Source organism: Camelina sativa, chromosome 13, assembly GCF_030686135.1.
Source record: "Camelina sativa cultivar CO46 ecotype springtype chromosome 13, ASM3068613v1".
Classification (NCBI taxonomy): domain Eukaryota; kingdom Viridiplantae; phylum Streptophyta; class Magnoliopsida; order Brassicales; family Brassicaceae; genus Camelina; species Camelina sativa.
This window is the reverse complement of record NC_141892.1, coordinates 5,948,938-5,974,059: the sequence shown is the minus strand read 5'-3', so window position 1 is coordinate 5,974,059 and position 25,122 is coordinate 5,948,938. Positions and strand designations below refer to the sequence as shown.

The following is a 25,122-nucleotide window of genomic DNA, read 5'->3' as shown; positions in this document are numbered from 1 at the left end:
AATTTAATTATGTTTTTATAAGCTAAAGACATTTGTCCTTTGGTCGAAGCTAAATTATAAAATTGTGTTGACACATGGTTCGTCCACTAATTATTGTTAAAAACAAAACAAAAATTACAAAAAGTATAAAATCTCGAAAATTTTGGAAAGCATATGAAAATAATGTACCTAGAACTTAATAAAAGTATCCTTAAGGTATTCAAAAGGATAAATTTTCATATAATTTGTGATTTCAATTTGATTAAGAGATGATCAAAAGGAGAAGTTTGGATAATCTTCTCACAACTCGTCTCTGTTTACCAACTCAACGTTAAACATCCCATTATTCCCAATAGCTTGCGTGAAGTTTTCTACTTAATAAAAACTTGCATACCTTCTGACCAACTAAAAAAAGTTGATATGTTTGACAAACAATTTTTAAAAAACCATCAACCTTCAAGAAGTATTTATAATTATGTCCCTAACTATTATGATCTACCCATATATTTATAAATGTTCCAACTCGTAACTAATACTATCACAGTTCACAACCCAATGCTTAAAGAGTCTGTTTTCCCTTTATAGATTGCTTGATGTAAATTTTCATATGAAACTGTTTCCCTTATCGTAGATTGTTTGATGTAGAATTTTTTATGAAACATTAATCTGTAAAAATGTTGATAATTATAGAAAATTCTATTTATGTAATCCTATAAATATTTTATTTTATTATACAAAAACAAACAATTCATAATATATATAATAGTAATAATAAATCCCCGCTTCAAGTGATCTCTCTATCCATTCTCCTACTTCGTGCTTCGCTCTGTTCTTTATAAATAAGTACTCTGTTTCAATCTTTCTTTCTTTTCGCACACTCATCAAACAACACAGAAAGAAGAAAAGAAAAAAAAAACTCCGATGACGCCTAACAAACTCGTTTGGTTCTTGATAACCACATCAGTCATCATCTTGATGACATCGCAAGGCTCTTCCGGCGTAAAACAAGTCGATAAGAGCGGAGCATGCGCCGCTTGCAAGCACCAACGCCGTCGTTGCGCACCGGACTGTATCTTTCGTGCTTATTTTCCGGCGGATCGGCATCAAGATTTCAGAAACATTCACCGTCTATACGGCCTCAGTAATGTCAAACATATGCTCGCACGAATGACTCCGGAGCTACGAGGAGATGGAATCAAATCGATTATATACGGAGCCAACCTGTGGTCTCGTTTCCCCGGCCAGGGCTGCTCCCAACTCATTCGCCTGCTCCAAAATCAAATCGCACTCCTCACCGCTGAACTTGCTCGTACCCGTACTCAAATCACCGCCTCCGCCGCCGCATCCAATCCAGCCGCCGCTGCCGTATCCAATACAAGCGACGCTTTCTTCTATCCACCCGCCGCCAAGTTCTTTTATCCCCCCACCGCAAACTTCTTTGATCCCGCTGCCTTCAACTTCTTTACTCCCACCACCGCCGTCGAGTCGGAACTGATAAATCCTTTTCCAAACATCGTGGCAAACAACGAGAGAACACTTCCCGTTAGCGATGATGGCACGATCGATTTCTTGTCCAGCGGAGGGCAATGTCGTAATATCGCATACGAGGAGGAGTGTGTGACTTAGCCTGAGACGAGTGCTACTGCTAACAACAACGACGTCCAACAGAGTATTCCCAATCTGAACATTAATCTCGGTACGAGCACCGTCCCTGCGGATGACTTTGATTTTGTTGCTGGTCTTGAAGCGTCCGGTGGTGCTCCTCCTAACGACGTCCAACAGAGTATTCACAATCCGAACAATCTCGGTTCGAGTCCCGGTCCTCTGGATGACTTTGATTTTGTTGCTGGTCTTGAAGCGTCCGGTGGTGCTCCTCCTAACGACGATCCCCTGAGAGAGTTTTATTTTGGCTTTACTGATGCGGAAAGATCTTTCTTTGGATTTCAAGATTCCGGCGACAAGTGATACGTTTTCCGATTTCCTCACTTTATTAATTTTATACTATTATTTATTAATTATATGAGTTTTTGGTCAAGAACTTTTTTTAATTATATGGTTTAAACTTGAAATAAGCGTAAATATTTAACACACAACAAAATATACAAGTAAAGTTCTATAATTTTATGAGATAAAAATTAGGAATTTTTATTTTAAAATCATAGTGTTAATGACTAATTGGAATGGCTAATTCTGATTAAATTTTGAGCATCGTTAAATTTTTAATATAATTGTATATGGAGTATCTGAATACTGTTTATCTTTTCAGTTGGTAGTTGCCAAAGTTTTAATATTTATTTGATTAGTCTAAAGAGTATTTTAGTAGTATTGTATTAAGAGGAAGAATTCGTGGGACCAAGAAGCTAGACCTTTTGGCCTAAAATGGCATATACCACTTTATACTAATTTGTAGTATATGAAATTAAAAAAATACACATTAGACGATACCATATTCTATTAATTTGTACTAATGCTGCTATTTCTTTTTGATTATTAATCAACAGCCGCAGTGCGGATAAATCTTTGACCAAGGATGATGACTTCCCATTTCCGTAAATCTTTCCACTTTGGGGGATGAACCAGTCTCTCTCGTAGGAGTTCTTACTACACTTCTTAATCTCTTGTAGGCTTTTCTCCAATATGTAGATAAAACTATTCTTTACTATACGCAAAGTAATAATTAGAAAAAGGTTTTGTTTTTCTATATAGTTTCTGCAATCACTACTTTCGTTTCAATATATTTTGGTGGTTTTTAGACTTTAAATAGTTCTGTTACGTGTATGATTTATCGAGGCAAACAAATCGTTTCAGTAGAAACGCGAACACTTACAAAAATAGCAAATTACGAAAAGCAATTTTTTAAGTTTGGGATATGATGGCGATAGATGCATTTGATTTGCTCGATATTTATCAGTTCTTTGAATCATCCCATTTCGTTGCTATTTTACACGTGTTGCAATACGGGCTTTCATAAATTCTAAAGCCCATTAATCAAACCTTACGTGTTTAAGGGATTAGGCATCACTGATTTAGTCAGCTAAAATAGTCATCAAAAACAGTCAATAACTTAAATGGAAACAGAATCAACTTTGAAAGACCAATTTAAGGCTATCCCCAATGAGGGGTTTTTAGAGGAGTTTTAAGGGAAAAGTAGGAAAAAAATAAATCAGAAAGAGAAAAAAATAAGAAGATAGTATACTCGATTTCGGATAAGAGACTGTGACGTGTCAGCGATAAGAGACGTGTCAGCGCATGGTTGGGTAAAGAGTTTTATCAAGAGCAAAAAAGTTTTTGGCGTTCCTTCTCTTCCGGTCTCTCTCTCGCGAATGTTACAGTTGATCCTTTGTGTGTTCTGTCCTAGTGTTTGATTTTGGATTGCATGAACGCTTCTTCTATTTCTCTCTCTGCTCACGGCGAAATTTGATTGTATAATATGGTGTTGTAGGTTCGTTGATGTTCTTGTTCCGTGGCGATTTTGGATGTTTCATCTACACCGGAGACTTCTGCTGGGATGTTGATGCAACAGATGAAGCTAGAACAACTCTCGTTGATGCTATTAATGAATTTCTAGTTAATCGTTGTTAGGCCTTATTAATTAACGAATCTCTGATTTTTGTTTCTTCGTCTCTTGCAGGTTGTATTGTTGAAGCGATTTTTATTATCTGATCTGAATCTGAGCATCCCTCCCTCGGCTTCTGAATTTTCACTCCTCCGACGGTTTGATGTTTTTTTGTTTCTCACAAATTTTCCACTCGTTTTCTCTACTTTGCTTCTTCGATTAGAGAGGAGAAGGAAACATAGCTTTTAGGCATTGAATCAAGCATTTTGACAACTAAATCAAAGTTAGTTTTGCCTTCTCCTAATGCTCTCATTTGATTTGCTACAGCTTGGATCCTATCAAAATATGCTTTGATCTTTTCTCCTTCTTTCATTTTCAGATTTTCAAACTCTCTTCTTAGAGATTGAAGTTTAACAGTTTTGAATTTTTCATTACATTGGTAGGATTGCTCCAAGATTTTCCAGGCTTGATGTGCTTAAGTTGCAGAGAGGACTTTATCAAAGATGATGTCTGCTACAACATGCTGAATGAGTTGAAGTGCAGCAATGTCTTTGTAGCTGTAGTATTTAAATGCCCCAATCTGCTTTCTTATCTGATCATGGTTTTTTCCTTTTTGCTATTCATCTACATGTTGCTATTGATAATGCTAACTACAAAGGCTAAACATTTCAGAGATTAGCTGCTTTCAGTATGGATTAGATGTGAATTGCTGCTGCTTTTTTTTTTTTAATGTTGATCTGTTTAAATTAAGAGTTCATGAGGAAATTCTCTTTTTTGATTCAATGGTGTGTGGCTTTTGAATTGTGCAGATATGCAAACTGAAATAGGCTAAGCTGCTTCTAATGATTATCCTGAAAATTGATCTGACTCTGTTCTTCTCTCTTTCTTCTTTCCACTAGGATTTCCAGATTTACTAACTTCTTTGTTATTCTTCTTCTTATAGGGTTTGGTATGTCTCTCTCTCTCTCTCTCTCTCTCTCTCTCTCTCTCTCTCTCTCTCTCTCTCTCTCTCTCTCTCTCTCTCTCTCTCTCTCTCAATTCAATCTGGTCACCACCTCTGCATTCCTACTTGTGGAATTCTCGCCAATGATTTGTTTTAAGGTGCAGAGCATACTTCAGATCTTTGATTGAAAAATTATCTTATGATATGTCTTGTGAATAATATTTTAACATAACTCTGCTTTGTTTTGTCTTTGCAGGTCTCCTCTCATTTTGGAAACCAATTTTTTTTTTTAAAGTGCAGAGCCAACAGAGATGCCTCAATAGATGGGGATGAAGGCGAAACAAGCAGTCCAGCTACTCAAAGTATGAATGTGGAACACTTTCAAAACAACAACACCAAGCTGCAAGCGTATATGTACTCTCAACACCAAGCTACTTCTTCCACTAGTATCTACCTACTTCAAATAAACTTGGATTTGTGTCAGCAAAATGTATATGTACTCTCAATACTGGACTGGTGTAATCATTTTCACCATGTGAGATATAAGTAAATTTCTAGAGCCTTGTTTCAAAACAATATTGTTGTTTCAAAAAAAATTTCAAATTAAGATACTCAAAATTAAAACCCACCATTGGAGGGGAAAGTTTTAGTTAAGATTTCCAAAGTTCTTATTCTACTAAAAGTACATAATATAGTAATTAAAAATTTTAAGAGCTCCAAAAATATAACCCCCATTGTGGATGCCCTAATGTTCTTTCATTAATTTATACTCATACTTAAAAACAGTGTACAGAAGTATTATTTTTAGGCATCAATTATTTACCATCTAACAAATTTCAATTATCCAAAATGTTAAAAAATGTTTCCAATGATATAAATACATCTTTCACAAGAAGAAACTTTGACTTGCAAAAAGAAAAAGAAATGTAAAAAATACAATTGTATTAAATTTTGTAGATAAAACATGATATATTGAAGGGAAATATTGTTTTTTATCACATAAATAAATTAAAAAAATAGGATAAAATTCAGAACTATTACATAGAGAAAAACACGTATAAAAATAGTATGGAAACAAATATAAAATATTTTTGTTTTTGGCAGATGTGGAAACCAAAAAAAATATATATATATATATACTGTGGAAACAAATTTTTGTTTTGGGCAGAGGTGGAAACAAAAAAAAAAGAAAATGTTAATTTAATAAGAAGAGATTGAATTGAACATACAAAAAGAACAGACCAACAAACAAACAAAAACACACCAATCAATCCTTTCTTCATCATCTTCTCCATTTCGTAATTCGTACACTTCACTCCCCCCAAGTCTCTCTCTCTCTGTCTTTCTACCACACACCACAAACCACTGTGAAGATTGAAGAAGCATCGATCTAGAGAGAGAGAGGGTTTTCCCGTAAATTGATGAAAAAAGCTTCAATCGAAGATGAAGAAATTGAAGAGCTATTACATGCAAGTTCGTCACCAGCAACAATCTCTAGACCGGAGATGGATTCTCCCATTAGCGATTGGATCCGTTTGTTCTCTCTTCCTCTTACTGCTAACCAACTTAGCTTCTTCTTCTAGTCAAACTCGTTTGATTCCTTTCTCAGTCTACGGGTTTAGATCCTCCTCCGTCTTCGTCGAATCCAAGATAAATCCAGTATCCGTTTCCGTCTCCGTCTCCGTCTCTCCTCCTCCGCCGCCGCGTCTCGCTTACCTGATTTCCGGCTCTTCCGGCGACGGTCAGATGCTTAAACGTACTTTGATGGCGCTTTACCATCCGAACAACCAGTACATTGTTCATCTCGATCGGGAATCTTCGCCGGCGGAACGGTTGGATCTAAGTGGTTTCGTGGCGAATCAAACTCTGTTTCGGAGATTTTCAAATGTTCGGATGATTGTTAAGGCTAATTTCGTTACGTATCGTGGTCCGACTATGGTTGCTAATACGCTTCACGCTGCTGCGATTTTGCTTCGTGAAGGTGGTGATTGGGATTGGTTTATCAATCTCAGTGCTTCTGATTATCCTCTCGTCACTCAAGATGGTAAAACAATTTTTTTTTTAGCTTATTTTACAACACTCTCTAACTCTTTTGTTATCAACCTTATAGTTTCAAACTTGAATTCGATTTCCAGATCTTTTGCATACGTTTTCGTATCTGCCTCGGGATCTTAATTTCATCGATCATACGAGCAACATTGGCTGGAAAGAGTAAGTGTACTTATATAAGCTACGAACTAATACTACATTTCGTTTTTGACAAGTTTTTTTTTAATGAGGAAAACAAAACTTGTAGGTCTCATCGAGCAAAGCCGATAATTATTGACCCTGGTTTGTATATGTCAAAGAAAGCAGATGTTTTCTGGGTTTCACAGAAGAGAAGTATGCCTACAGCTTTCAAACTCTTCACAGGTGTGTGATTCCATTTTTGGGTTTTGAACATTTTCGGAAATTGTCTAATTGTAGAATCCTTGTGGGGTGGGTCTTCCTTTTATCTTTGTGTAAACAATTGATGTGATACAACAGTGATAATAATGGTTTTTTTGATGTGGTTATATATATTATAGGATCTGCGTGGATGATGTTATCTAGACCATTTGTGGATTATTTCATATGGGGATGGGACAATCTTCCTCGGATTGTATTAATGTACTATGCGAACTTCCTCTCTTCACCAGAAGGCTACTTCCACACCGTGATCTGCAACGCTCGTGAGTTTACAAACACAACAGTAAACGGTGACCTGCATTTCATCTCATGGGACAATCCTCCGAAGCAACATCCTCACCATCTCACTCTCGATGATTTCCAGAGAATGGTGGACAGTAACGCTCCTTTCGCTAGAAAATTCCGTAGAGATGAGCCTGTGCTCGATAAGATTGATTCTCAACTCTTGTCGCGGAGTCACGGGATGGTCACTCCTGGTGGTTGGTGTATCGGTACGAGGGAAAACGGAAGCGATCCGTGTACGGAGATTGGTGATACTTCCGTTATTAAACCTGGTCTTGGAGCTAAACGGGTCGAGAAACTCATAACCTATTTGTTATCAACTGAGAATTTCAGACCACGGCAATGCAGGTAATGGCAAATTAGATTTTTTGTCATAGAAATGTCTACGTGGTTTTTTTATCTTTCTTTATAACACAAATGGAGTGCGTGACATGATGAATCAACAATACTTTGATTGATGTATAGAGAGATTTTTGTAATTTCTTCTTTTGGGAAAGCGCCGAAATTTGCGTGAAGAAAAATTTATAATTGAATTTGTTTTATATTACCGACTTAAATCAAGTTGGACCTTCCCTGCTTCTCATACCCTACTTTACAGGTTTGTCACATATTTAGTCATGTCCTTTGTTATTATTTGTCATGATAAAGTAACCAGACTAAAAACATAGGTGTTTCATTGATATTATTGCTATTTAATTGATTTGCTACATGATTCACTAACTCACATTGATATTGTTGTTAAAAATTTATAGATACAACCATGTGACTAAGGGCAAAAAGTACATGAGGGTCTATTGATGGTCACTACTCATTCCATGTGACTGACTAGAGGCGAATAGCAAATATTATTTGGTTTCAACTTGACTTTATCAAATGTTTTGGAAAATAGACTTATACCACTATTTCAGATTATATATTACTTCTGCTCTGTATAATTTTATTTCTCATATATTCTACATGGAAAAAGAAAAAAAATTATTCAAAAAGTGACATGTGAATTTTACACAAAAATAATCACTAAAGCAGAAGCCATAAGCTTATCAAATATATATAATAAAAATGTCACTAAATATAAACGACTACAATGGCATATTGTTGCAGTACATATTTGCTCATCAACTGATATACTGTAACAAAAAAAAAATAGGAACCCAAAACTTAAATTTTAAAACAAAGAAAAAAAGACAGAGAAATATTTAAATAAGGCCTAACTTCGGCCTTTATAAGCCCATTATAGTATTATTGTAGGCCCAAATAAGCTACGAAGAGATTGCACCATTTCTGGCCGCCTATATTTATATCTTCTTCACCATACACGTTGAGATTCTGCTCTACACACTCATATCCTCACATAGGTCACAACGCTTCATCGGATCTGCCTAGAATTTTCTTTTCTATGTAAGTGTTGCTTCTCGATTCTAATCTCATTTCAAAGATCTGACTTGATTTGTTTCCCTTTCCCTGTAATCTCTCTCTAATTACTAATCTTTTGTTTATCCCGGCAGCAATGAGTCGAAGTGGTGATTCAAGTGTGACTTCAAACGTGCAGTGAGTTCGCTTTTCAATTTTCATCGTAACTTTGTTGTTCTATTTCTCTTTCAAAGTCTTTTAAATTTATATGGGTTTCCCTTCAACTAGTTGGTTCTTGACAAAACAAACCGGGTTAGGTTAGGTTTCCTATAGTCTTGAATTGTGTTGTTCATCGTACGTGGGTTGTTTTGACGCGTAATGATGAATAATAAATTGATATCTTCTTTGTTTAAAGGGTATTTATAACGTTCTCAGAACATGCGACACTCTCTAAGTTCTTCTTTTGGCTCTTGTGGTTTTCTTGATGTGCATGTATAAGAACATGTTTTGGTCTTTGCATATGGATTTAAGTAAATTGTCTTGGTAACTAGAGCTTTTTTGCTACAGGCCTGTAAGAACAAGCACATTTGATGAAGCTATGTCATTCGTTCTGGAAGTGCGAGAGACGTTTCGTGATCAAAGGGACAAATTTGAAACCTTCCTTAACATAGTGAAAGCGTTGGGACAAGGGTAAGATCTTAATTTTTATGATCTTTTTCTTCTTTTCTTTCTGTGATTGATGTGAATGTATTTTGTTTAGAATCAAAGATTTCTTCAAACTAATTAAACCTGGTGAGCTTTCTTGTAGATCAATGAGAGAGAACAGGCCTGATTATGCTACTTTGGTTGCTCGAGTGAAGCAGTTGTTTCATGGACACAATAACTTAATCATCGGATTTAACACCATTTTGCTACCTGAGCATCAAATATCTCTTGAGGATGAGAATGACAGTGAGGAAGAAAGCTCAGTTATATCCACCGCAAGAGACTATTGAAATTTCTGGTCATGCAAGGGCACATATGCATACATGCTTTTTCACAAATGGCGACACCAAAAATCTCTAAATTACTCTCTCTCTCTCTCTCTCTCTCTCTAACTCTCTCTCTCTATATATACTGTATATCTCTATATCTCTCTCTATTTCGTTCTTGATGGTTTTATCGAGTATGTTGTTGCTAATTAATAACCCATGAGGAAACTTTTGACTATATTTAAGTTTGATTTTTTCTCTATCTTCTTAAATTTCACTTAAATTTTCTCATAGATATGATTTTAATCAACATCCTTACAAATAGGAATACACCATTAATTATCTAACTGATCTGTATATAACTGAGTTAATTCAGTACCACATATTACTACTTCGGTTCAGGTGATATTATGTAGGTGATAAAATATGTTGATCAATATTAAATATTACTTCTGCTCTGAATAATTTTATTGTTAAAGATTGAAATCTGAAGAACATGTGAAAAATATTCAAAAAGTCATCATAGCAGAAGCAACAACTTATCAGATAAATATACAGTAAAAGTGTCACAAAATATATAAACGAATATGTAATTCAAATGGCATATATGTTTGAAGTATATATTTTTGCTCATAAACTGATACCGTAAAAAAAAAGAAGTCCAGAATTTAAAAATCAAAAACAAAGCAACAAAACCAGATGAATACCTAAATAAAGCCTAAAAAGAATACCAAAGCGTTTCCCTAGCGATTTTTTCTAGGGATCTCTTGTTATTTTTCTTTTAATATATATTATTGTTCGTCATGCATGCGTTGTGTTTCTGTGATTATGCTCTATTCTCATCGCAAAGTCGCAACGTTTCATGGACTCTGCCTAGCTATATTTATATTGAGTATGTACGTGTAACTGACTGTGATATGGAGGTGTTTCTCTCGATATGCTCTCACTTCGCCGGCGGAACGGTTGGATCTAATTAAGTGGTTTTGTTGCGAATCAAACTCTTGATTTCAAAATGTTCGGATGATTGTTAAGGCTAATTTCGTTACTTATCGTGGTCCGACTATGGTTGCTAATATATAAACGACTACAATGGTCAATGGCGGCATATTGTTGCAGTACATTATTTGCTCAAAGCTCACCATCTGATACTGTAAAAAAGAAAAAAACCCAAAACTTAAAAATTTAAAACAAAGAAAAAGACAGATGAATACTTAATTAAGGCCTAAACTTGGGCCTATTAGTATTTTTATAGGCCCAAGTAAGCTACGAAGAGATGGCACTATTTTTGGCCGCCTTTATTTATATCTTCTTTGCCATACACGTTGAGATTCTGCTGTACACTCATAGCCTCACATAGGTCACAACACTTCATCGGATCTGCCTACAATTTTCTTGTGTATGTAAAGTGTTTCTTCTCGATTCTGTTCTCATTTCAAAGATCTGACTTGATTTGTTTCATTCCCTTTCCCTGTAATCTCTCTCTAGTTATTAATCTTTTCTTTATCCGGGCAGCAATAATGAATCGGACTGGTGATTCAAGTGTGGCTTCAAACGCAGTGAGTTCGCTTTTCAATTTTCATCGTAACTTTGTTGTTCTATTTCTCTTTCAAGTCTTTTAAGTTTATATGGGTTTCCCTTCAACTAGTTGGTTCTTGACAAAACAACGGGGTTAGGTTAGGTTTCCTATAGTCTTGAATTGTGTTGTTGATGGTGGGTTGTGTATTGTAATTGACGCGAAATGATGAATAATAATTTGATGTCTACTTTGTTTTAAGAGTATTTATAACGTTCTCAGACCATGCGTGCGACACTCTCTGAGTTCTTCTTTTGGTTCTTGTGGTTTTCTTGATGTGCATGTATCGGAACATGTTGGTCTTTGGGTTATATGGGTTTAACTAAGTTGTCTTAACTAGAGCTTGTTTGCTACAGGCCTGTAAGAACAAGAACATTAAGTGAAGCTTTGTCATTCATTCTGGAAGTGCGAGAGACGTTTCGTGATCAAAGTAACAGATATTCAACCTTCATTAACATATTGAACGAGTGGCAAGAACAGTAAGATCTTGATTTTTATTATCTTTTTTTTTCCTGTAATTGATTTCAATGCATTTTGTTAAGGATCAAAGATTTCAAACCATTTAAACCTGGTGAGCTTTCTTACAGAAAGAGAGAGAACAGGGATGATTTTCTTGCTGTGGTTGCTCGAGTGAAGGAGGTGTTCAATGGACACAAAAACTTAATCATCGGACTTAACGGATTTTTGCTACCTGAGCATCAAATATCTCTTGAGGATGAGGATGACAGTGAGGAAGAATGCTCAGTTATGTCCACCGCAAGAGACTATTGAAATTTCTGGTCATGAAGGGCACAAGCATACATGCTTTTGCACAAATTGCGACATTCATAATCTTAAAATTAGTCTCTCTCTATTCAGTTCTTGATGGTTTTATTGAGTATGTTGCTTTGTAATCCATGAGGAAACTTTTGACTGTACTAAAGTTTTTTTTTTCCTATCTTCTTAACGTTTACTTGAATTTTCTCATAGATATGATTTTAATCAACATCCTTACAAATAGGAATAGATCATTAATTATCTAACTGATCCTTACATATATAACTGAGTTGATAAAGTACATATCACTACTTCGGCTCAGGTGATATTATTTAGGTGATAAAATATATTGATCAAGATTAAATATTACTTTTCCGCTATGAGTATTTTTATTGTTAAAGATTGTATATGAAAAAAAATATATGAAGAACATATGTGAAAATAATTCAAAAGACAAAAGTCATCATATAGCTAAAGCAACAACTTGTCAAATAAAAATGTCACTCGTTAATGGAGAACAGTCAAATGCATCTTTAAGAAATCTCTTGCAAGATATTCAAATGTGGGCATCAAGACTTAGTCAAGTTTCTTTTACATTTACAAAAAGGGAATGCAATACGGTAGCACATGCTTTAGCAAAGTATACTTTGGTTGTGTTAATAACTTGTATTATGCTAATTATACTGTAATGAAGCCTTTTTGACTTCTTGAAGCTCTCTGTAAGGACCCTTTCTAATCAATATATTTAACATTTGAGGAAAAAAAAATGTCACAAAATATATATACGAATATAAGATTTCAGGCACACTGTTGCAGTATATTTGCTCATCAACTGATACTTAAAAAAAAAAATTAAAGAAATTAACTAGATGGTGAACTGATACTTAGTGCATTAAGATCAAAGGTAAGTCCTTAATAAAGCCTAAACTCTGACTTTAAAAGCTCATTAATTACAGTGTTGAAAAAAACTCATTAATTACAGTATCTGTTTTAGAAATCGCTATGCGCTAGTCGGGTGGTCGGGGTGGGCCTAGCGCCTAGCGAGAAAATAGGGGATTAAACGGAGATTAATCGGGGACTAGTTCTATGATTATTTTATTAAAATAATAATAAAATACAAATATTTAGTATTAAATATATGAATAATTATGTTTATGTTTAAAAAAATATCAAATAAAATATAAATCATATGTATTATATGATAATTCAAAACAATTTGTAAATGAAATAAAAGAAAGATAATAGGATAGTCATTATTTTAAATCTTAACAAAATCTTCCAAATATAATTATTAAAAATAATCATATTGTATAATTGGATATAAGATCTTAGTTTTGAAATTCTTATTGGTTTATAATTTTTTTATAAACTAATATTTATTTCAAAAAATTTATCACTCTAATATTTAAATTACATATTTGATTTTACTGAAATATTAAACATTTGCTTTTAAGATCAATGGTATGCTAATAATTTTTTACACTTCATTAATATAATAGGATTTTATATTTGTATTTCTCAATTAATATTAATAATAGTAGGATTATTGCATGCCCGAAAAGAAGTTAGGAAGAGACGATATCTTTTGGCGCCTTTATTTATATGCGTTGTGTTGTGTGATTATGCTCTATTCTCATGGCAAAGTCGCAACGCTTCGTGGACTCTCTGCCTAGATTTATCTTGAGTATGTACGTATAGCCGACTGTCATATGGAAGTGTTTCTTCTCGATATGCTCTCATTTCTAAAAACTGTTTCATCTGTTTAATTCATGCCCTTTTTGTAATCTCTAACTGTTGATCTTTTGTTTTATTTCGGCAGCAAGTGAGGCGGGCTGGTGATAAAATGGACGCTTCAAACGAAAGGTGAGTTTCCTTTTCAATGTTCATCGGGACTTTTTTTTTGTTCTATTTCGTTCTTGACATAAGTATGGGTTAGTTTCCTAGTCTTGAAGTATGGTGGTGTCTCTGACTTCTTATTTTGTCTTGTGAATTATGGTTTTCCTTGATTTGCATGTGTGTAGGAACATGTTAAAGTCTGTATTTATTGGTTATATGGATTTGATGATATTGGCTTTTTTTAACTATAGAGCTCGATTGGTGCAGGCGTAGGCAAGAGAATAGGAATAATGCTGCAACATTCCTTGCGGAAGTGAAAGATACGTTTCACTACCGAAGGGACAAATATGTTAGGTTCCTTAGCATTATGAAAGAGTTAAGGAACGTAAGGTAAGACACTACGAAAAAACAGACATATTGTATCACTTAAATAGTATCACAAAACTAAGTGATATTATTTTAAATTACTTTTTAATAATTGATACAAAAATTATAATTTTACATCAGTTACAATAATCGATATTATTATTGAATCATTTCGTTATGATTAATGCAAATATAAATCATTTACATCACTTTCAGAATACTAACACAAAATATATAAATTTACTTCACTTAATGATTGATGTAATTATTAATTTATACTAACATCACTTAGAAAAATGATCCAAAATTTACATCATTTTAAAAATGATGCTAGTAAAATTATATGTCAAATTATTATATTAACTGAACTAAAAGAAATAAAAAAAGAATAATATGTTACTCTTTAATCTACTAAAACTAAAATTCAAATTAACAACACACAAAATAAAAACAATTAAAAAAAAACAGAATAGCCGATTAGAGTTGTTATCCCACATCGGCTATATCAAAAAAAAGTTCTCAATATTGCTCATATATAATCTCTCACTTAGTCGTACATTCTAATGGGATAACAACTATTTGTGTGGATCCCATAAATACAATATAAATAATATAGCTAAATTATAAAATGAATATATAAACAAATATGATTTTTATATACATAATTAAATATTATATTAAAAGAAAAAAATATTTTCATATAATTTATTATAATATTGATTTCAACATCAATTTTCTGAAATGATATAAATATTTAACATTAATTATGATAAATGATGCAAATATTTTATATCAATTTAGTAAAAATGATGTAAGACTTGCAACAATTTTTAGAAGTGATGTAAATGAACATCAATTCTAATAATTGAAGCAAATATTTATTTCAATTGATGCAAATTATTTGCATCAACAAAATATAAATCATTCATTAAAACTGATGCAAAAATAGAAAATAAATGATGTAATACCACACTTTTTTTGTAGTGAGATCTTGATTTATATCATATATATATAGCTTTTGTTCTTGTTTTAAATTTGAAATCGTTAATGTATTTTGTTTAACATCAAAGATTTTTAAAAACTAAGTAATTATTAAGCCTGATGAGGTTGCTAATAGAAAGAAACGTTCTACCTCTTGATTAACAGGAATGATCATTCTAATGTGGAGTCTGTGGTTGCTCGAGCGAAGGAGTTGTTTAGCGGACATAACAACTTAATAATCGAATTTAACGCCTTTTTGCCACCTGATTATAAAATAACTATTGATGACGATGAGGAAGAAGACTCATGTATTTCCACCGCAAGAGATTATTGAGATTTCTTGTCATGCATCGCATACATGCTTTTACAAATATGGTGACACCAAAATATCCTCATTAGTCTCCCCCTCTCTCTCTCTCTCTCTCTCTGTTACTATTCAGTTCTTGATGGTTTTATCAAGTATGTTGCTTTGTAATCCATGAAGAAACGTTTGATTACAATGAAGTTTGACATTTTATACCTTAACGTACACTTAAAATCTATTATGAATTTAATTACTTGAATAAACCTCGTTAGATATATAGTAAAAGCATAGATATTAAATTTAGGTGACATATATAATATAACTATTTTTATTAAGATGTATGATTTATTTAGGGTGATAGTGTTACTTAAATTTGATTCTTAATGATTGGCTGTCAGTAAGTACAATTTTTTTTTGTTTTTTCATACTTAGTCACAGAGCCAAAATTAAATTTGATCCTTTTTTGATTGCGTTCTGATTTTGCTCTGTTTGTCTTCTCGAGTCGGCTTAGAATATTCAGTGATCGGAGTGTTTCTTTCTTCTTGATTCAGCTCTCACTTCAAAGATCCGAGTTATTTGTTTAGTATATCTTCCTCTCTATTCTCTCTGAATTAAAGTTAATAAGATGATCATCTATCCTATATTATTAAAGGAACCGTTTCTAGAATCAAAAGGACACAATTTAAGGTTATGAAAGACTGAAAGGGCATGTACGGAGGTAAGAAGATCTTTGGCTTGCGGCTTTGTGAATTTTTTTAAGATTTGGATAGGTTGAGAATTGAGATCATCTTGTTGCTTGGATAAAAGAAACTTACTAATTTTAAGCCCATACAATGATCTGACGTTTTAAGATCGGGGGAGTCCAGTTTCTGGCCCAACAAACTATCTTTCTTTGCAAAATTGAATGTGGCTTATTTTGTAACTCTATTGATTTATTTATTTTTGGGTTTAGGTGCTTATTGCTCGAATGGTACTGAGGCCTGAGGGGTTACAGCTTGTTTTGGCGCAGAAATGTACAAGTTTCAATACCTGAAAACGTTTGTCACCGAAAGAGAGAGCATTGCTTTGCTTACTTAAAGGTTCTGACAGACTACAAAGCAGAAAAGTAAGGTACTTTTTTTTTGTTTTGTTTTCTATCAGATTAAAAGTTCTTAGCCCGAAGGGATCTAGAAATATGTTAATGTTCTCGCACGAGTGAAGGAGCTGTTTAAGGGACACAGGATTTTAAACGAATGGATTGGTGATTTTTTTTTTTTTTTTAATCTTTTTGGCTCCAAAGTTACTTGAGCTCAGAATTATTAATATTCTCTATAACCAATATCGTCAAATTTAGTCTCAATTCAACATCAATTCAAGTTCAAACTTTTCTAACATTCTTTTGCCTCTTTATCCATGAATTCATTCTCCTTTGGTAAAGAATTAATTACAATTCTCAACAGATAATGTCAATCACTGGTCTAATAATTTAGGAGACAAATAATTTTTTTTACTTCTGCTCAGGAATATGAATGTTTATTCTCATAGATTAAAAAAATAATCTCTGAAGTCTGACATGTGAATTTTATTCAAAAGATCATCATAGCAGAAGTAAGTTTTTCAAAACAAAGTAAATCAATTAATCAGCTTAGATAAAAAAAAAAAACTATATACAGTTTGGCTCTCATTAAAGTATAATTTATCTTTCATACTGCCAATTAGAATAGCGTATACTGCCAATTAGGCAAAAGTAATCACAGAGCCCCCAAGAGAAAAAACCAAAACCAAAACTCAAGATTTGATTGACAAAAAAAAACCAAAACAATAGAGAGATCAGAGGTGGTTAAAAAGTCTCGTTCACGGTTAATCTGAAACACGGACCAATATGTTATTCATCACTTCTCTCTTATATCTACATATCTCTAATCCTAATAATAATAGATCAAAAACGAAATCTAATATATATAGCTCATAAGATAAAAGAGAAACAAACAAACAAAAAAAAGATCGATCATCAGAGACTTAAATACTAAGAATCATATAGATTATATCTCCTTCATATTGTTGCAGTATTTGCTCATCACCTGATCTCACCCACTACGAAACCAAGAAAACAAAAAACACGAAATCTAAGAACTAATAAAAACACAGAAGGGAGAAAAAAAGATGTATGAACAAGAGAGCTTAGATCGACGATGATGTCTGTAGCTGTAATGTTATCTCTCCTCTTTATATATGTATATGTCTTTGGTTCGCTGAAAGAAAAACCCTAATTACCTAAACGAATATTGTTAATGGGCCTTTTTACTAAACCCATTATAATATTTAAGGCCCAAACAAGAAAAAGAAAAACACATTATTTTTTTTTTGGGGTTCGGCTGATTGATTTACAAAAACAACTGAAGAAGAAAGAGGAGAAGGTGCCGGGGGAGGCTAATTCATTCCGTCGTTGTTTCTTCTTCTTCTTCTTCTTCTTCCTTATTCGAAAAATTCTCTTTCTTTTCTCAGTCGTAGCAGCAAAAAAAAAAAAAAAAGAAACTTTCTCTCTTCATTACTTCTGATTTTAACTCTGTTGTCATCGGAATTCTTCTTCGGGGGTTTTGTCACAATCTGGGAATTTTAAAGTTTCGCCGGAATATGATCGGAACTGTTTCTTCTTGATTCTGCTTTTATTTGAGAGAGATCTGAGTGATTCATTGAGTCGTATCTCTGGGAAATCTGGAGCGCGACTAAGTAAGTTTCATTAACTTCATCTGAATTGGAGTTTCTAATTGGGGATTTATGGGTTTACCTTCTCGGTTTTTTTATTAACCTGAGACTTTTGGAAGTTTCTTTTGTACCTAATTGAGATTTTGCGTGTTTTTTTTTGTCTTCGTGTGTTTCTTCACTCTCAGGAAGCAATGAAGCGGATTAGGGATGATCCGTACGCAACCGGGTCTCAATTCAAACGTCCTTTGGGCTCTTCTCGTGGCGAATCGTGAGTTCCTTTTTTTTTTTCAGAGACTTTGAAATTCAAGTCGACACATTATGTTTTTACTTCCCTTCAAAAAAAAAAAAAAAAGTCTTTGAATAGGTGAAAGTGGTCAAGTTTACTAATCTTGATTTGCGAGGTTTGTGAACTTTCTCATTGCTTGGTGTAAGAAGCTTAATTTTTTCATCCCATGCAATTTTCTGACATTTAGATCAGGGGAGTCTAGTTTTGGTTCAAGACTCATATTATTGTCTTTTACTGATTTCTGGGTTCTTTGAATGAAATGTACCAAGTGATTTAGAGCTTGTTTTGGCGCAGGTATGGGCAATCTCCAGTACCTGGAAACGGTGGAACTGGAGGAGATAGCATTGCTGACGGCGGAGTAAACAATCAGAAATTGACAACCGATGATGCTTTAGCCTACTTAAAGGAAGTTAAGGAGATGTTTCAAGATCAAAGGGACAAATATGATATGTTCCTTGAGGTTATGAAAGACTTTAAGGCACAAAGGTTTGATCTTTCTTTCCTATTAAGATTGATTTTTTTTGCCTGATGCGTCTGGAATCATTCTTCATCTTGCATTTTACAGGACCGATACATCTGGTGTGATTGCACGAGTCAAGGAGTTGTTTAAGGGGCATAACAATTTGATTTTTGGGTTTAATACGTTTTTGCCCAAGGGGTTTGAAATAACACTTGATGAAGAAGAAGAAGAAGAGGCTCCACCAAGGAAAACTGTTGAATTTGAAGAAGCCATAAGTTTTGTAAATAAAATTAAGGTCAAAGGAGATTTTTTTTCGTATGTTGTTTATCATTTAAAGTGCCCTTACTCCTAGTGTCTCATTGTATCTGTCTCTTTCTCGTCACTGCAGAAACGGTTCCAGCACGATGAACTTGTCTATAGGTCTTTCCTGGACATCTTAAATATGTATCGGAAGGATAATAAGGACATCACTGAGGTTTACAATGAGGTAATGTCACACTGAAGTGACTATATCTCTCCTATTTTGTCACATTAAAATTTCTCTATGTATTACAAGCTCTAATATCTGTTTGTTAGGTTTCTACTCTTTTTGAGGACCACTCGGATTTGCTTGAAGAGTTTACTAGGTTTTTGCCAGACTCATTGGCCCCTCATACAGCAGCCCAGTTACTCCGCAGTCAGGCCCAACGGTATGATGACCGAAGATCTGGCCCTCCTCTTGTGCCTAGAATGTTTATGGAGAAGGTATGGTATTGGTTACATTTTTTCCTGGTTCTGTTATTGTTTTCATGTCTCTCTTTTCTGTGCTGATATGTTTTCCATCATCAGGATCGTCGACGAGAAAGGGTTGTTGCTTCTTGGGGTGACCGTGATCATAGCGTTGACCGTTCTGACCTTAATGATGATAAAGCAACGGTTAAAATGCACAGAGATCAGAGGAAACGTGTTGATAAGGATAATAGAGAAAGGAGAAGCCGTGATTTGGCAGATGGAGAAGCAGAGCAAGATAACTTGCAACATTTTTCAGAGAAAAGGAAGTCATCTCGAAAAGCTGAGGGTTTTGAAGCTTATTCTGGTCCTGCTTCGAATTCTGAGAAAAACAATCTAAAAAGTAAGCGGCTTTTAGTTATATGTAGAACCAACAACTTTTCTGTTATTAAGGCTCCAAAATTTTTGCTCTATAGAGGAAAGTAATGACATGCACATGCTAAAACATCTCTAAACTATCAGTCTATCATCATGTCCAATATATAAGTTGATGGATTGAGTTAAATTATGTGAATAGTATAAAATGTTGATTTTCTAGTCAACAGGTATGTTCTGGTGCATCTGGTCTTTTCTTTTCTTTTTTTCTGATACTTACAATATGATTTGTTTTGTACGTACTTTCATTGTGTTAGGCATGTGCAACCAAGCATTTGTGTTTTGTGAGAAAGTCAAGGAGAGATTATGCAGTCAAGATGATTACCAGTCATTCTTGAGGTGTCTCAACATATTTAGCAAGGGAATTATCCAAAAGAAAGATCTGCAGAATTTGGTAGGTCTACAAATAGCTTTGGTGTTGGCGTAGATTTTCTCTTAACTCCACTCTCTTTCATTTTTTTAGATTTCAGATCTACTTGGAAAATTCCCTGATCTCATGGATGAGTTCAATCAGTTCTTCGAACGTTGTGAGAGTATTGGTATTTATGATTGCCTACTGTCTTTTTACTAACTAGGTTATCTAGCTGTTTCTGATCATCATCCTTTTTGCAGATGGTTTCCAGCACCTCGCTGGCGTTATGAGCAAAAGTATGCTACTGTGTCTTGCCTTCTTGTCTATATGTATGCATATCTCTTATACGTTATAGGGGAATATTACTTACTCTGCTTGTTACACTTGCTGCAGAATCACTTAGCAGTGAAGAACAAGTATCTAGGTCAATGAAGGGGGAGGAAAAAGAAAGAGAACAAAAACGCGACCTTGAGGCTGCTAAGGAAAAGGAGCGATCCAAGGACAAGTACATGGGGAAATCTATTCAAGAGCTTGATCTCTCTGATTGTGAGCGTTGCACTCCTAGCTACCGGCTCCTCCCTCCAGATGTAATAAGATTATCAGAGTTCTATATTGCATCTGTGGCATTTGAAATGTACTTACTATTATACCTCATTTGCAGTATCCGACACCGTCGGTGCGCCACAGACAAAAATCAGGAGCTGCTGTGTTAAATGATCACTGGGTTTCTGTCACTTCAGGAAGTGAAGACTACTCTTTTAAACACATGCGCAGAAACCAGTATGAAGAAAGTTTGTTTAGATGTGAAGATGATAGGTATGTTTACAAGAAGTAGCACTCTTAGGATAGCTTTGTAGTCTTAAGTAATTTGTATGTTATAATTGTTGTTTACTTGTTTTCTGAAACAGATTTGAGTTAGATATGTTGTTGGAATCTGTGGGATCTGCTGCCAAAAGTACAGAAGAATTGTTGAATATCATCATTGAGAAGAAAATAAGTTTCGAGGGCTCCTTCCGGATTGAAGACCATTTAACAGGTCTGTAGGCGTTTATATCTCTGGGACTTATTTTAGTAATTATAGTTCTCTCCTTTCCATCTCTCTTCCCTTATCTTTGAGCCCTCATCTCGTTGTCTTACACTTGCCATTTTTTTATTGACTTACTACAGCCCTAAATTTAAGGTGCATAGAGAGGCTTTATGGTGACCATGGTCTTGACGTGACAGACATGATACGTAAGAATCCAGCCTCTGCTCTTCCTGTAATTCTAACTCGATTGAAGCAGAAACAAGATGAATGGACAAAATGCCGGGAAGGTTTTAATGTGGTCTGGGCGGATGTGTATGCGAAAAACCATTACAAATCACTTGATCACCGGAGCTTCTATTTTAAGCAGCAAGATTCCAAGAACTTGAGTGCAAAAGGCAAGTAAACTCTTGGAACGTGTTCAGTGTATATAAGTAACCAATACGATTCTTCTTATCGCATACATTCATCTGTCATGTCTATTCCTGCATTTATTTATGTGTTCTCATAAACTTTTTATTTAATTCTTGGTTGAATTTCAGCGCTGGTGTCTGAAATCAAGGACCTGAAAGAGAAGTCTCAAAAAGAAGATGATGTTCTTCTGTCTATATCTGCTGGTTACAGACAACCAATAGCTACTCAACTCAAGTATGAATATATGGACAGAACTATTCATGAAGATCTGTTCAATCTAGTCCAATTTTCGTGCGAGGAGATATGTTCTTCAAAAGAGCAGATCGGTAAAGTTCTGAGGCTCTGGGGTAATTTCTTGGAGCTGATGCTTGGTGTTCCACCCAAGGCCAAGGGGTCAGATTCTGTTGAAGTAGTTGTAGAAACCAAGCATCACAGTGCATTTACCAGCAAGGAGGCTAATGTGAGTTCTGAAGCGATAGGTTCGGTTTCCAGGAAACTAAACTTGGCTGCTAATGGAGATGAGCATACTTCATCTGGGGTCTCCAAAAATGGCAGGACTGGTTTGTTGAATAAGGATTCTTCAGGGAAAGAAATTCGTAAGGATGTTGATCCTGCTAATAAAGATGTTGCCACCTGTGCTGAAAACCCCCAAAAAGATCAAGAAGTTGGAAATGGAGCTGATAAAGGATCTGGAGATGTTGATGAAAGAGTAGCCACGTCATGTGCAGCTGTCCCAAGTGTGGTAGAAACCAATAATGGCAAAGTAAGAAGCGGAGACTCGTCAGGTATTTTCAGGATTGAACTTCAAACATTTTTCTTCAGTTTGTGTGCAATACCTACCTTAACGTGTCTTGCGCTTTACTTTTATTTTCAAGGTTCACGGGGCATTTTATCCAAACCAAGTGAAGAAGCTATAGATAAAGTTGATACCATTCAACGTACGCAGGTACTGTATGCAGTTTCACATTTTTATTATATGTTCTTAATTGTCTATTCTGCTTGTTTTGGACTCTTTTGACCATTCTCTTTGTTCCTGGCCATTTCTCTAGGGAGACGATATTGGCAGAACTATAGTTTCAGCAAATGGAATGCAGTCAGATGCTCTTAAAGCCAACAGTAATTATGATGAATCTGGTGGTCCAGCCAAAATTGAGAAGGAGGAAGGTGAATTATCACCTATTGGTGATTCTGAAGACAACTTTGTTGTTTATGAAGATCATGGTGTGAATGCTACTGCGAAACCAGAACATATAGTTGAAGCTGAAGAAGAAAATGATGATGATGCTGACGGTGAGGATGGTGATGATGCTTCAGAAGCTGGTGAGGATGCGTCGGGAACTGAATCTATTGGTGATGAATGTTCACAGGAAGATAATGGCGTGGAGGAAGAGGGTGAGCATGATGAGATTGATGGTAAAGCTGAAAGTGAAGGAGAGGCAGAGGGAATGGAGTCACATCTTATAGAAGAAGACAAAGGGTTGTTTCCATCATCAGAACGAGTTCTATTATCCGTTAAGCCTCTTTCAAAGCATGTAGCTGCAGCGGCGTTGCTTGATGAGAGAAACAAAGAATGCAGAGTTTTCTACGGGAATGAAGACTTTTATGTTCTTTTCAGGCTTCATCAAGTAAGTCCAATCGTTTCTTATGGTTTGATTTCTCAGATTGAAGTCTGAAACACACACCTTTTACCTTGAAAAGGTTTACTAATTATTTTTAACTGGGCTTGGATTTCCACAGTTCCTGTACGAGAGAATTTTGTCTGCAAAAACATATTGCACAGGAGGTGAAACGAAACAGAGAAACACGAAAGATAAAAATTCACCAGATCCTTACGCAAGGTAGATATCTTAACCTATGGATCCATTGGTCCACTGGTTTTTATGTCACTATGCAAGTTCTTTATTCAGTTCAATAAAAAGAACTCATAACCTCGTTATTTGTATGTTCTGCAGATTTATGAATGCTCTGTTTAGTCTGCTTAATGGCTCAGCTGATAATTCCAAGTTTGAGGATGAATGCCGAGCTATTATTGGAAACCAGTCATATGTTTTATTCACCCTGGAGAAACTGATATACAAATTGGTTAAACAGGTAATGATCACTCGATTTTATTTTATTGTATTTAGGTTGATCATTTTTCCTTTTCAACAATACATTCTTTCTAAAAGTCGAACTTCATTTCATCTGTTGCAGCTTCAAGCTGTTGTAGCTGACGATATGGACAATAAGCTTCTTCAGTTGTATGAGTATGAGAATTCCCGGAAACATGGGAGGGTAATTGACTCCGTGTATTATGAAAACGCTAGGATCCTCCTTCATGAGGAAAACATATATCGGTTGGAATGTGTAAGAACCGTAAACCAATTCTCAGCTTTCTCCATCTCTTCATATTGAGGAAGAATGCTGATTCATTGAGCCTGAACTTGTCTTTTTTTTTTTCCCTGTGTACGCAGTCTTCCTCTCCACCTTGTTTGTCAATCCAGCTTATGGATAACATAACCGAAAAGCCCGAGGCTTCTGCAGTTACCATGGATCCCACTTTTGCAAGTTATTTGAAAAATGAGTTTCTCTCCAACTCATCAGGGAAGAAAGAGCTACAAGACATTGTATTACAAAGGTATATTGAGTTTCAGTAGCTTTCACACCTTTCTCTAGTCACATATAAATCCAAGTGTTTTATTGTGTGTGTGCAGGAACAAGCGTGGATACAGCGGTCTGGATGATCTTGCAGTAGCTTGCAAGGCCATGGAAGGTGTACAAGTAATCAATGGCCTTGAGTGCAAGATGTCTTGCTCTTCCTATAAGGTAACAATAGATACTGATCTTCAACCAAGCTACTAAGTTTTCTTGTTTTCAGAATCTAGTTCTTATGTGATTCGTAACATCTCGTGTTGTAGATTTCGTATGTTTTGGACACAGAGGATTTCTTCCACAGGAAGAAGAAACAGAAGAAGAGCAAGAACTTGTCACTGGATAAATCATCACAAAATAGAATAGAAAGATTCCACAGGTTTCTCGCAGCTTCAAGATGACAACAGTAAGAACAGCATAACTTTCATCTTCTCTATTACTTTCAACAAAGAAGGCTAGAGTCGGACCAAGTTCTCTCTGCAACTTTCCAGGAGAACAAAATGTGTCTTCTCGTTCTATGGAGAAGATCCTCCTCCTTGCACAGTAATAGTAGTGTGTATATTCTACTTTTTATCTTGATTTTAGGTGAAAAAAAATGTATGGTTGTAAATATTCGAGCCACATACATGATGTTTATGGTCTTGGTTTGTATCTACATAAACAGATTCAAAGGAGAGATTCTTCTTCTTCAAAAATATAAATACAATTTTAAAGACTTTAATCTCCTCTCTTCAGAATTAATTCCTCCGGAACACTAACTATCTCTCTTCGCAAAGCAAAAT

General features: G+C 34.9%; 4 protein-coding genes, 2 long non-coding RNA genes and 3 other non-coding genes across 11 annotated transcripts; 6 read left to right on the top strand and 3 right to left on the bottom strand.

Moving 5' to 3' along the window:
* The first annotated feature begins 868 nt into the window (after positions 1–868).
* LOC147929237 (protein IAL1-like) lies at positions 869–2,521 on the top strand. The gene has a single exon (XM_087482847.1). It carries the CDS (start codon positions 901–903, stop codon positions 1,603–1,605), a length of 705 nt encoding a protein of 234 aa, XP_087338973.1. The 5' UTR covers positions 869–900; the 3' UTR covers positions 1,606–2,521.
* Positions 2,522–3,225: 704 nt separating this feature from the next.
* On the top strand, positions 3,226–5,054 carry LOC104735524 (uncharacterized). 2 transcript variants are annotated; one of them, XR_015578362.1, is made up of 4 exons: positions 3,226–3,287; positions 3,422–3,818; positions 3,979–4,636; positions 4,735–5,054. It is a non-coding gene; the product is annotated as an uncharacterized LOC104735524 (long non-coding RNA). The 2 variants fall into 2 exon arrangements; XR_015578363.1 differs by having other exon boundaries at positions 3,226–3,321.
* A 578-nt stretch (positions 5,055–5,632) lies between these two features.
* Positions 5,633–8,194, top strand: LOC104774885 (beta-glucuronosyltransferase GlcAT14B). 2 transcript variants are annotated; one of them, XM_087481980.1, is made up of 5 exons: positions 5,633–6,522; positions 6,614–6,689; positions 6,775–6,890; positions 7,046–7,556; positions 7,961–8,194. In XM_087481980.1, the coding sequence occupies exons 1-5, from the start codon at positions 5,922–5,924 to the stop codon at positions 8,004–8,006; spliced, it is 1,350 nt and encodes a 449-aa protein (XP_087338106.1). In that variant the 5' UTR covers positions 5,633–5,921; the 3' UTR covers positions 8,007–8,194. The 2 variants fall into 2 exon arrangements, with proteins under 2 accessions (XP_087338106.1, XP_087338107.1); XM_087481981.1 differs by lacking the exon at positions 7,961–8,194 and having other exon boundaries at positions 7,046–7,729.
* A 318-nt stretch (positions 8,195–8,512) lies between these two features.
* LOC104735521 (paired amphipathic helix protein Sin3-like 1) lies at positions 8,513–9,793 on the top strand. Its single transcript, XM_010455331.3, has 4 exons — positions 8,513–8,606; positions 8,714–8,756; positions 9,126–9,248; positions 9,367–9,793. The coding sequence occupies exons 2-4, from the start codon at positions 8,716–8,718 to the stop codon at positions 9,551–9,553; spliced, it is 351 nt and encodes a 116-aa protein (XP_010453633.2). The 5' UTR covers positions 8,513–8,606; positions 8,714–8,715; the 3' UTR covers positions 9,554–9,793.
* A 1,068-nt stretch (positions 9,794–10,861) lies between these two features.
* On the top strand, positions 10,862–12,116 carry LOC147929236 (uncharacterized). Its single transcript, XR_015577406.1, has 4 exons — positions 10,862–10,925; positions 11,042–11,085; positions 11,459–11,581; positions 11,690–12,116. It is a non-coding gene; the product is annotated as an uncharacterized LOC147929236 (long non-coding RNA).
* Positions 12,117–16,834: 4,718 nt separating this feature from the next.
* LOC147929235 (small nucleolar RNA R64/Z200 family) lies at positions 16,835–16,933 on the bottom strand. The gene has a single exon (XR_015579096.1). It is a non-coding gene; the product is annotated as a small nucleolar RNA R64/Z200 family (small nucleolar RNA).
* Positions 16,934–17,000: 67 nt separating this feature from the next.
* On the bottom strand, positions 17,001–17,085 carry LOC147929234 (small nucleolar RNA U54). Its single transcript, XR_015579084.1, has one exon. It is a non-coding gene; the product is annotated as a small nucleolar RNA U54 (small nucleolar RNA).
* Positions 17,086–17,330: 245 nt separating this feature from the next.
* Positions 17,331–17,411, bottom strand: LOC147929233 (small nucleolar RNA Z199). Its single transcript, XR_015579087.1, has one exon. It is a non-coding gene; the product is annotated as a small nucleolar RNA Z199 (small nucleolar RNA).
* Positions 17,412–17,413: 2 nt separating this feature from the next.
* Positions 17,414–25,061, top strand: LOC104735520 (paired amphipathic helix protein Sin3-like 2). Its single transcript, XM_087481979.1, has 23 exons — positions 17,414–18,054; positions 18,216–18,298; positions 18,611–18,802; positions 18,882–19,071; positions 19,165–19,263; positions 19,353–19,520; positions 19,605–19,887; positions 20,177–20,313; positions 20,383–20,458; positions 20,532–20,567; positions 20,665–20,858; positions 20,933–21,087; positions 21,180–21,307; positions 21,439–21,693; positions 21,838–22,494; positions 22,585–22,655; positions 22,759–23,334; positions 23,447–23,547; positions 23,662–23,800; positions 23,903–24,055; positions 24,163–24,326; positions 24,403–24,514; positions 24,607–25,061. Exons 2-23 carry the CDS (start codon positions 18,222–18,224, stop codon positions 24,739–24,741), a joined length of 4,098 nt encoding a protein of 1,365 aa, XP_087338105.1. The 5' UTR covers positions 17,414–18,054; positions 18,216–18,221; the 3' UTR covers positions 24,742–25,061.
* Positions 25,062–25,122: the final 61 nt, after the last annotated feature.

What these genes read in the sequence shown, in the direction of transcription:
- LOC147929237 (XM_087482847.1), top strand. Translation starts at nt 901, where the DNA reads ATGACGCCTAACAAACTCGTTTGGTTCTTGATAACCACATCAGTCATC.
- LOC104774885 (XM_087481980.1), top strand. Translation starts at nt 5,922, where the DNA reads ATGAAGAAATTGAAGAGCTATTACATGCAAGTTCGTCACCAGCAACAA. An exon ending in AGCTTTCAAACTCTTCACAG is followed by an intron (nt 6,891 to 7,045) that starts GTGTGTGATTCC and finishes TATATATTATAG; the next exon opens with GATCTGCGTGGATGATGTTA. An exon ending in TTCAGACCACGGCAATGCAG is followed by an intron (nt 7,557 to 7,960) that starts GTAATGGCAAAT and finishes AAAAATTTATAG; the next exon opens with ATACAACCATGTGACTAAGG.
- LOC104735521 (XM_010455331.3), top strand. Translation starts at nt 8,716, where the DNA reads ATGAGTCGAAGTGGTGATTCAAGTGTGACTTCAAACGTGCA. An exon ending in AGTGTGACTTCAAACGTGCA is followed by an intron (nt 8,757 to 9,125) that starts GTGAGTTCGCTT and finishes TTTTTGCTACAG; the next exon opens with GCCTGTAAGAACAAGCACAT. An exon ending in GTGAAAGCGTTGGGACAAGG is followed by an intron (nt 9,249 to 9,366) that starts GTAAGATCTTAA and finishes GCTTTCTTGTAG; the next exon opens with ATCAATGAGAGAGAACAGGC.
- LOC104735520 (XM_087481979.1), top strand. Translation starts at nt 18,222, where the DNA reads ATGAAGCGGATTAGGGATGATCCGTACGCAACCGGGTCTCAATTCAAA. An exon ending in GGCTCTTCTCGTGGCGAATC is followed by an intron (nt 18,299 to 18,610) that starts GTGAGTTCCTTT and finishes GTTTTGGCGCAG; the next exon opens with GTATGGGCAATCTCCAGTAC. An exon ending in GATTGAAGACCATTTAACAG is followed by an intron (nt 21,308 to 21,438) that starts GTCTGTAGGCGT and finishes GACTTACTACAG; the next exon opens with CCCTAAATTTAAGGTGCATA.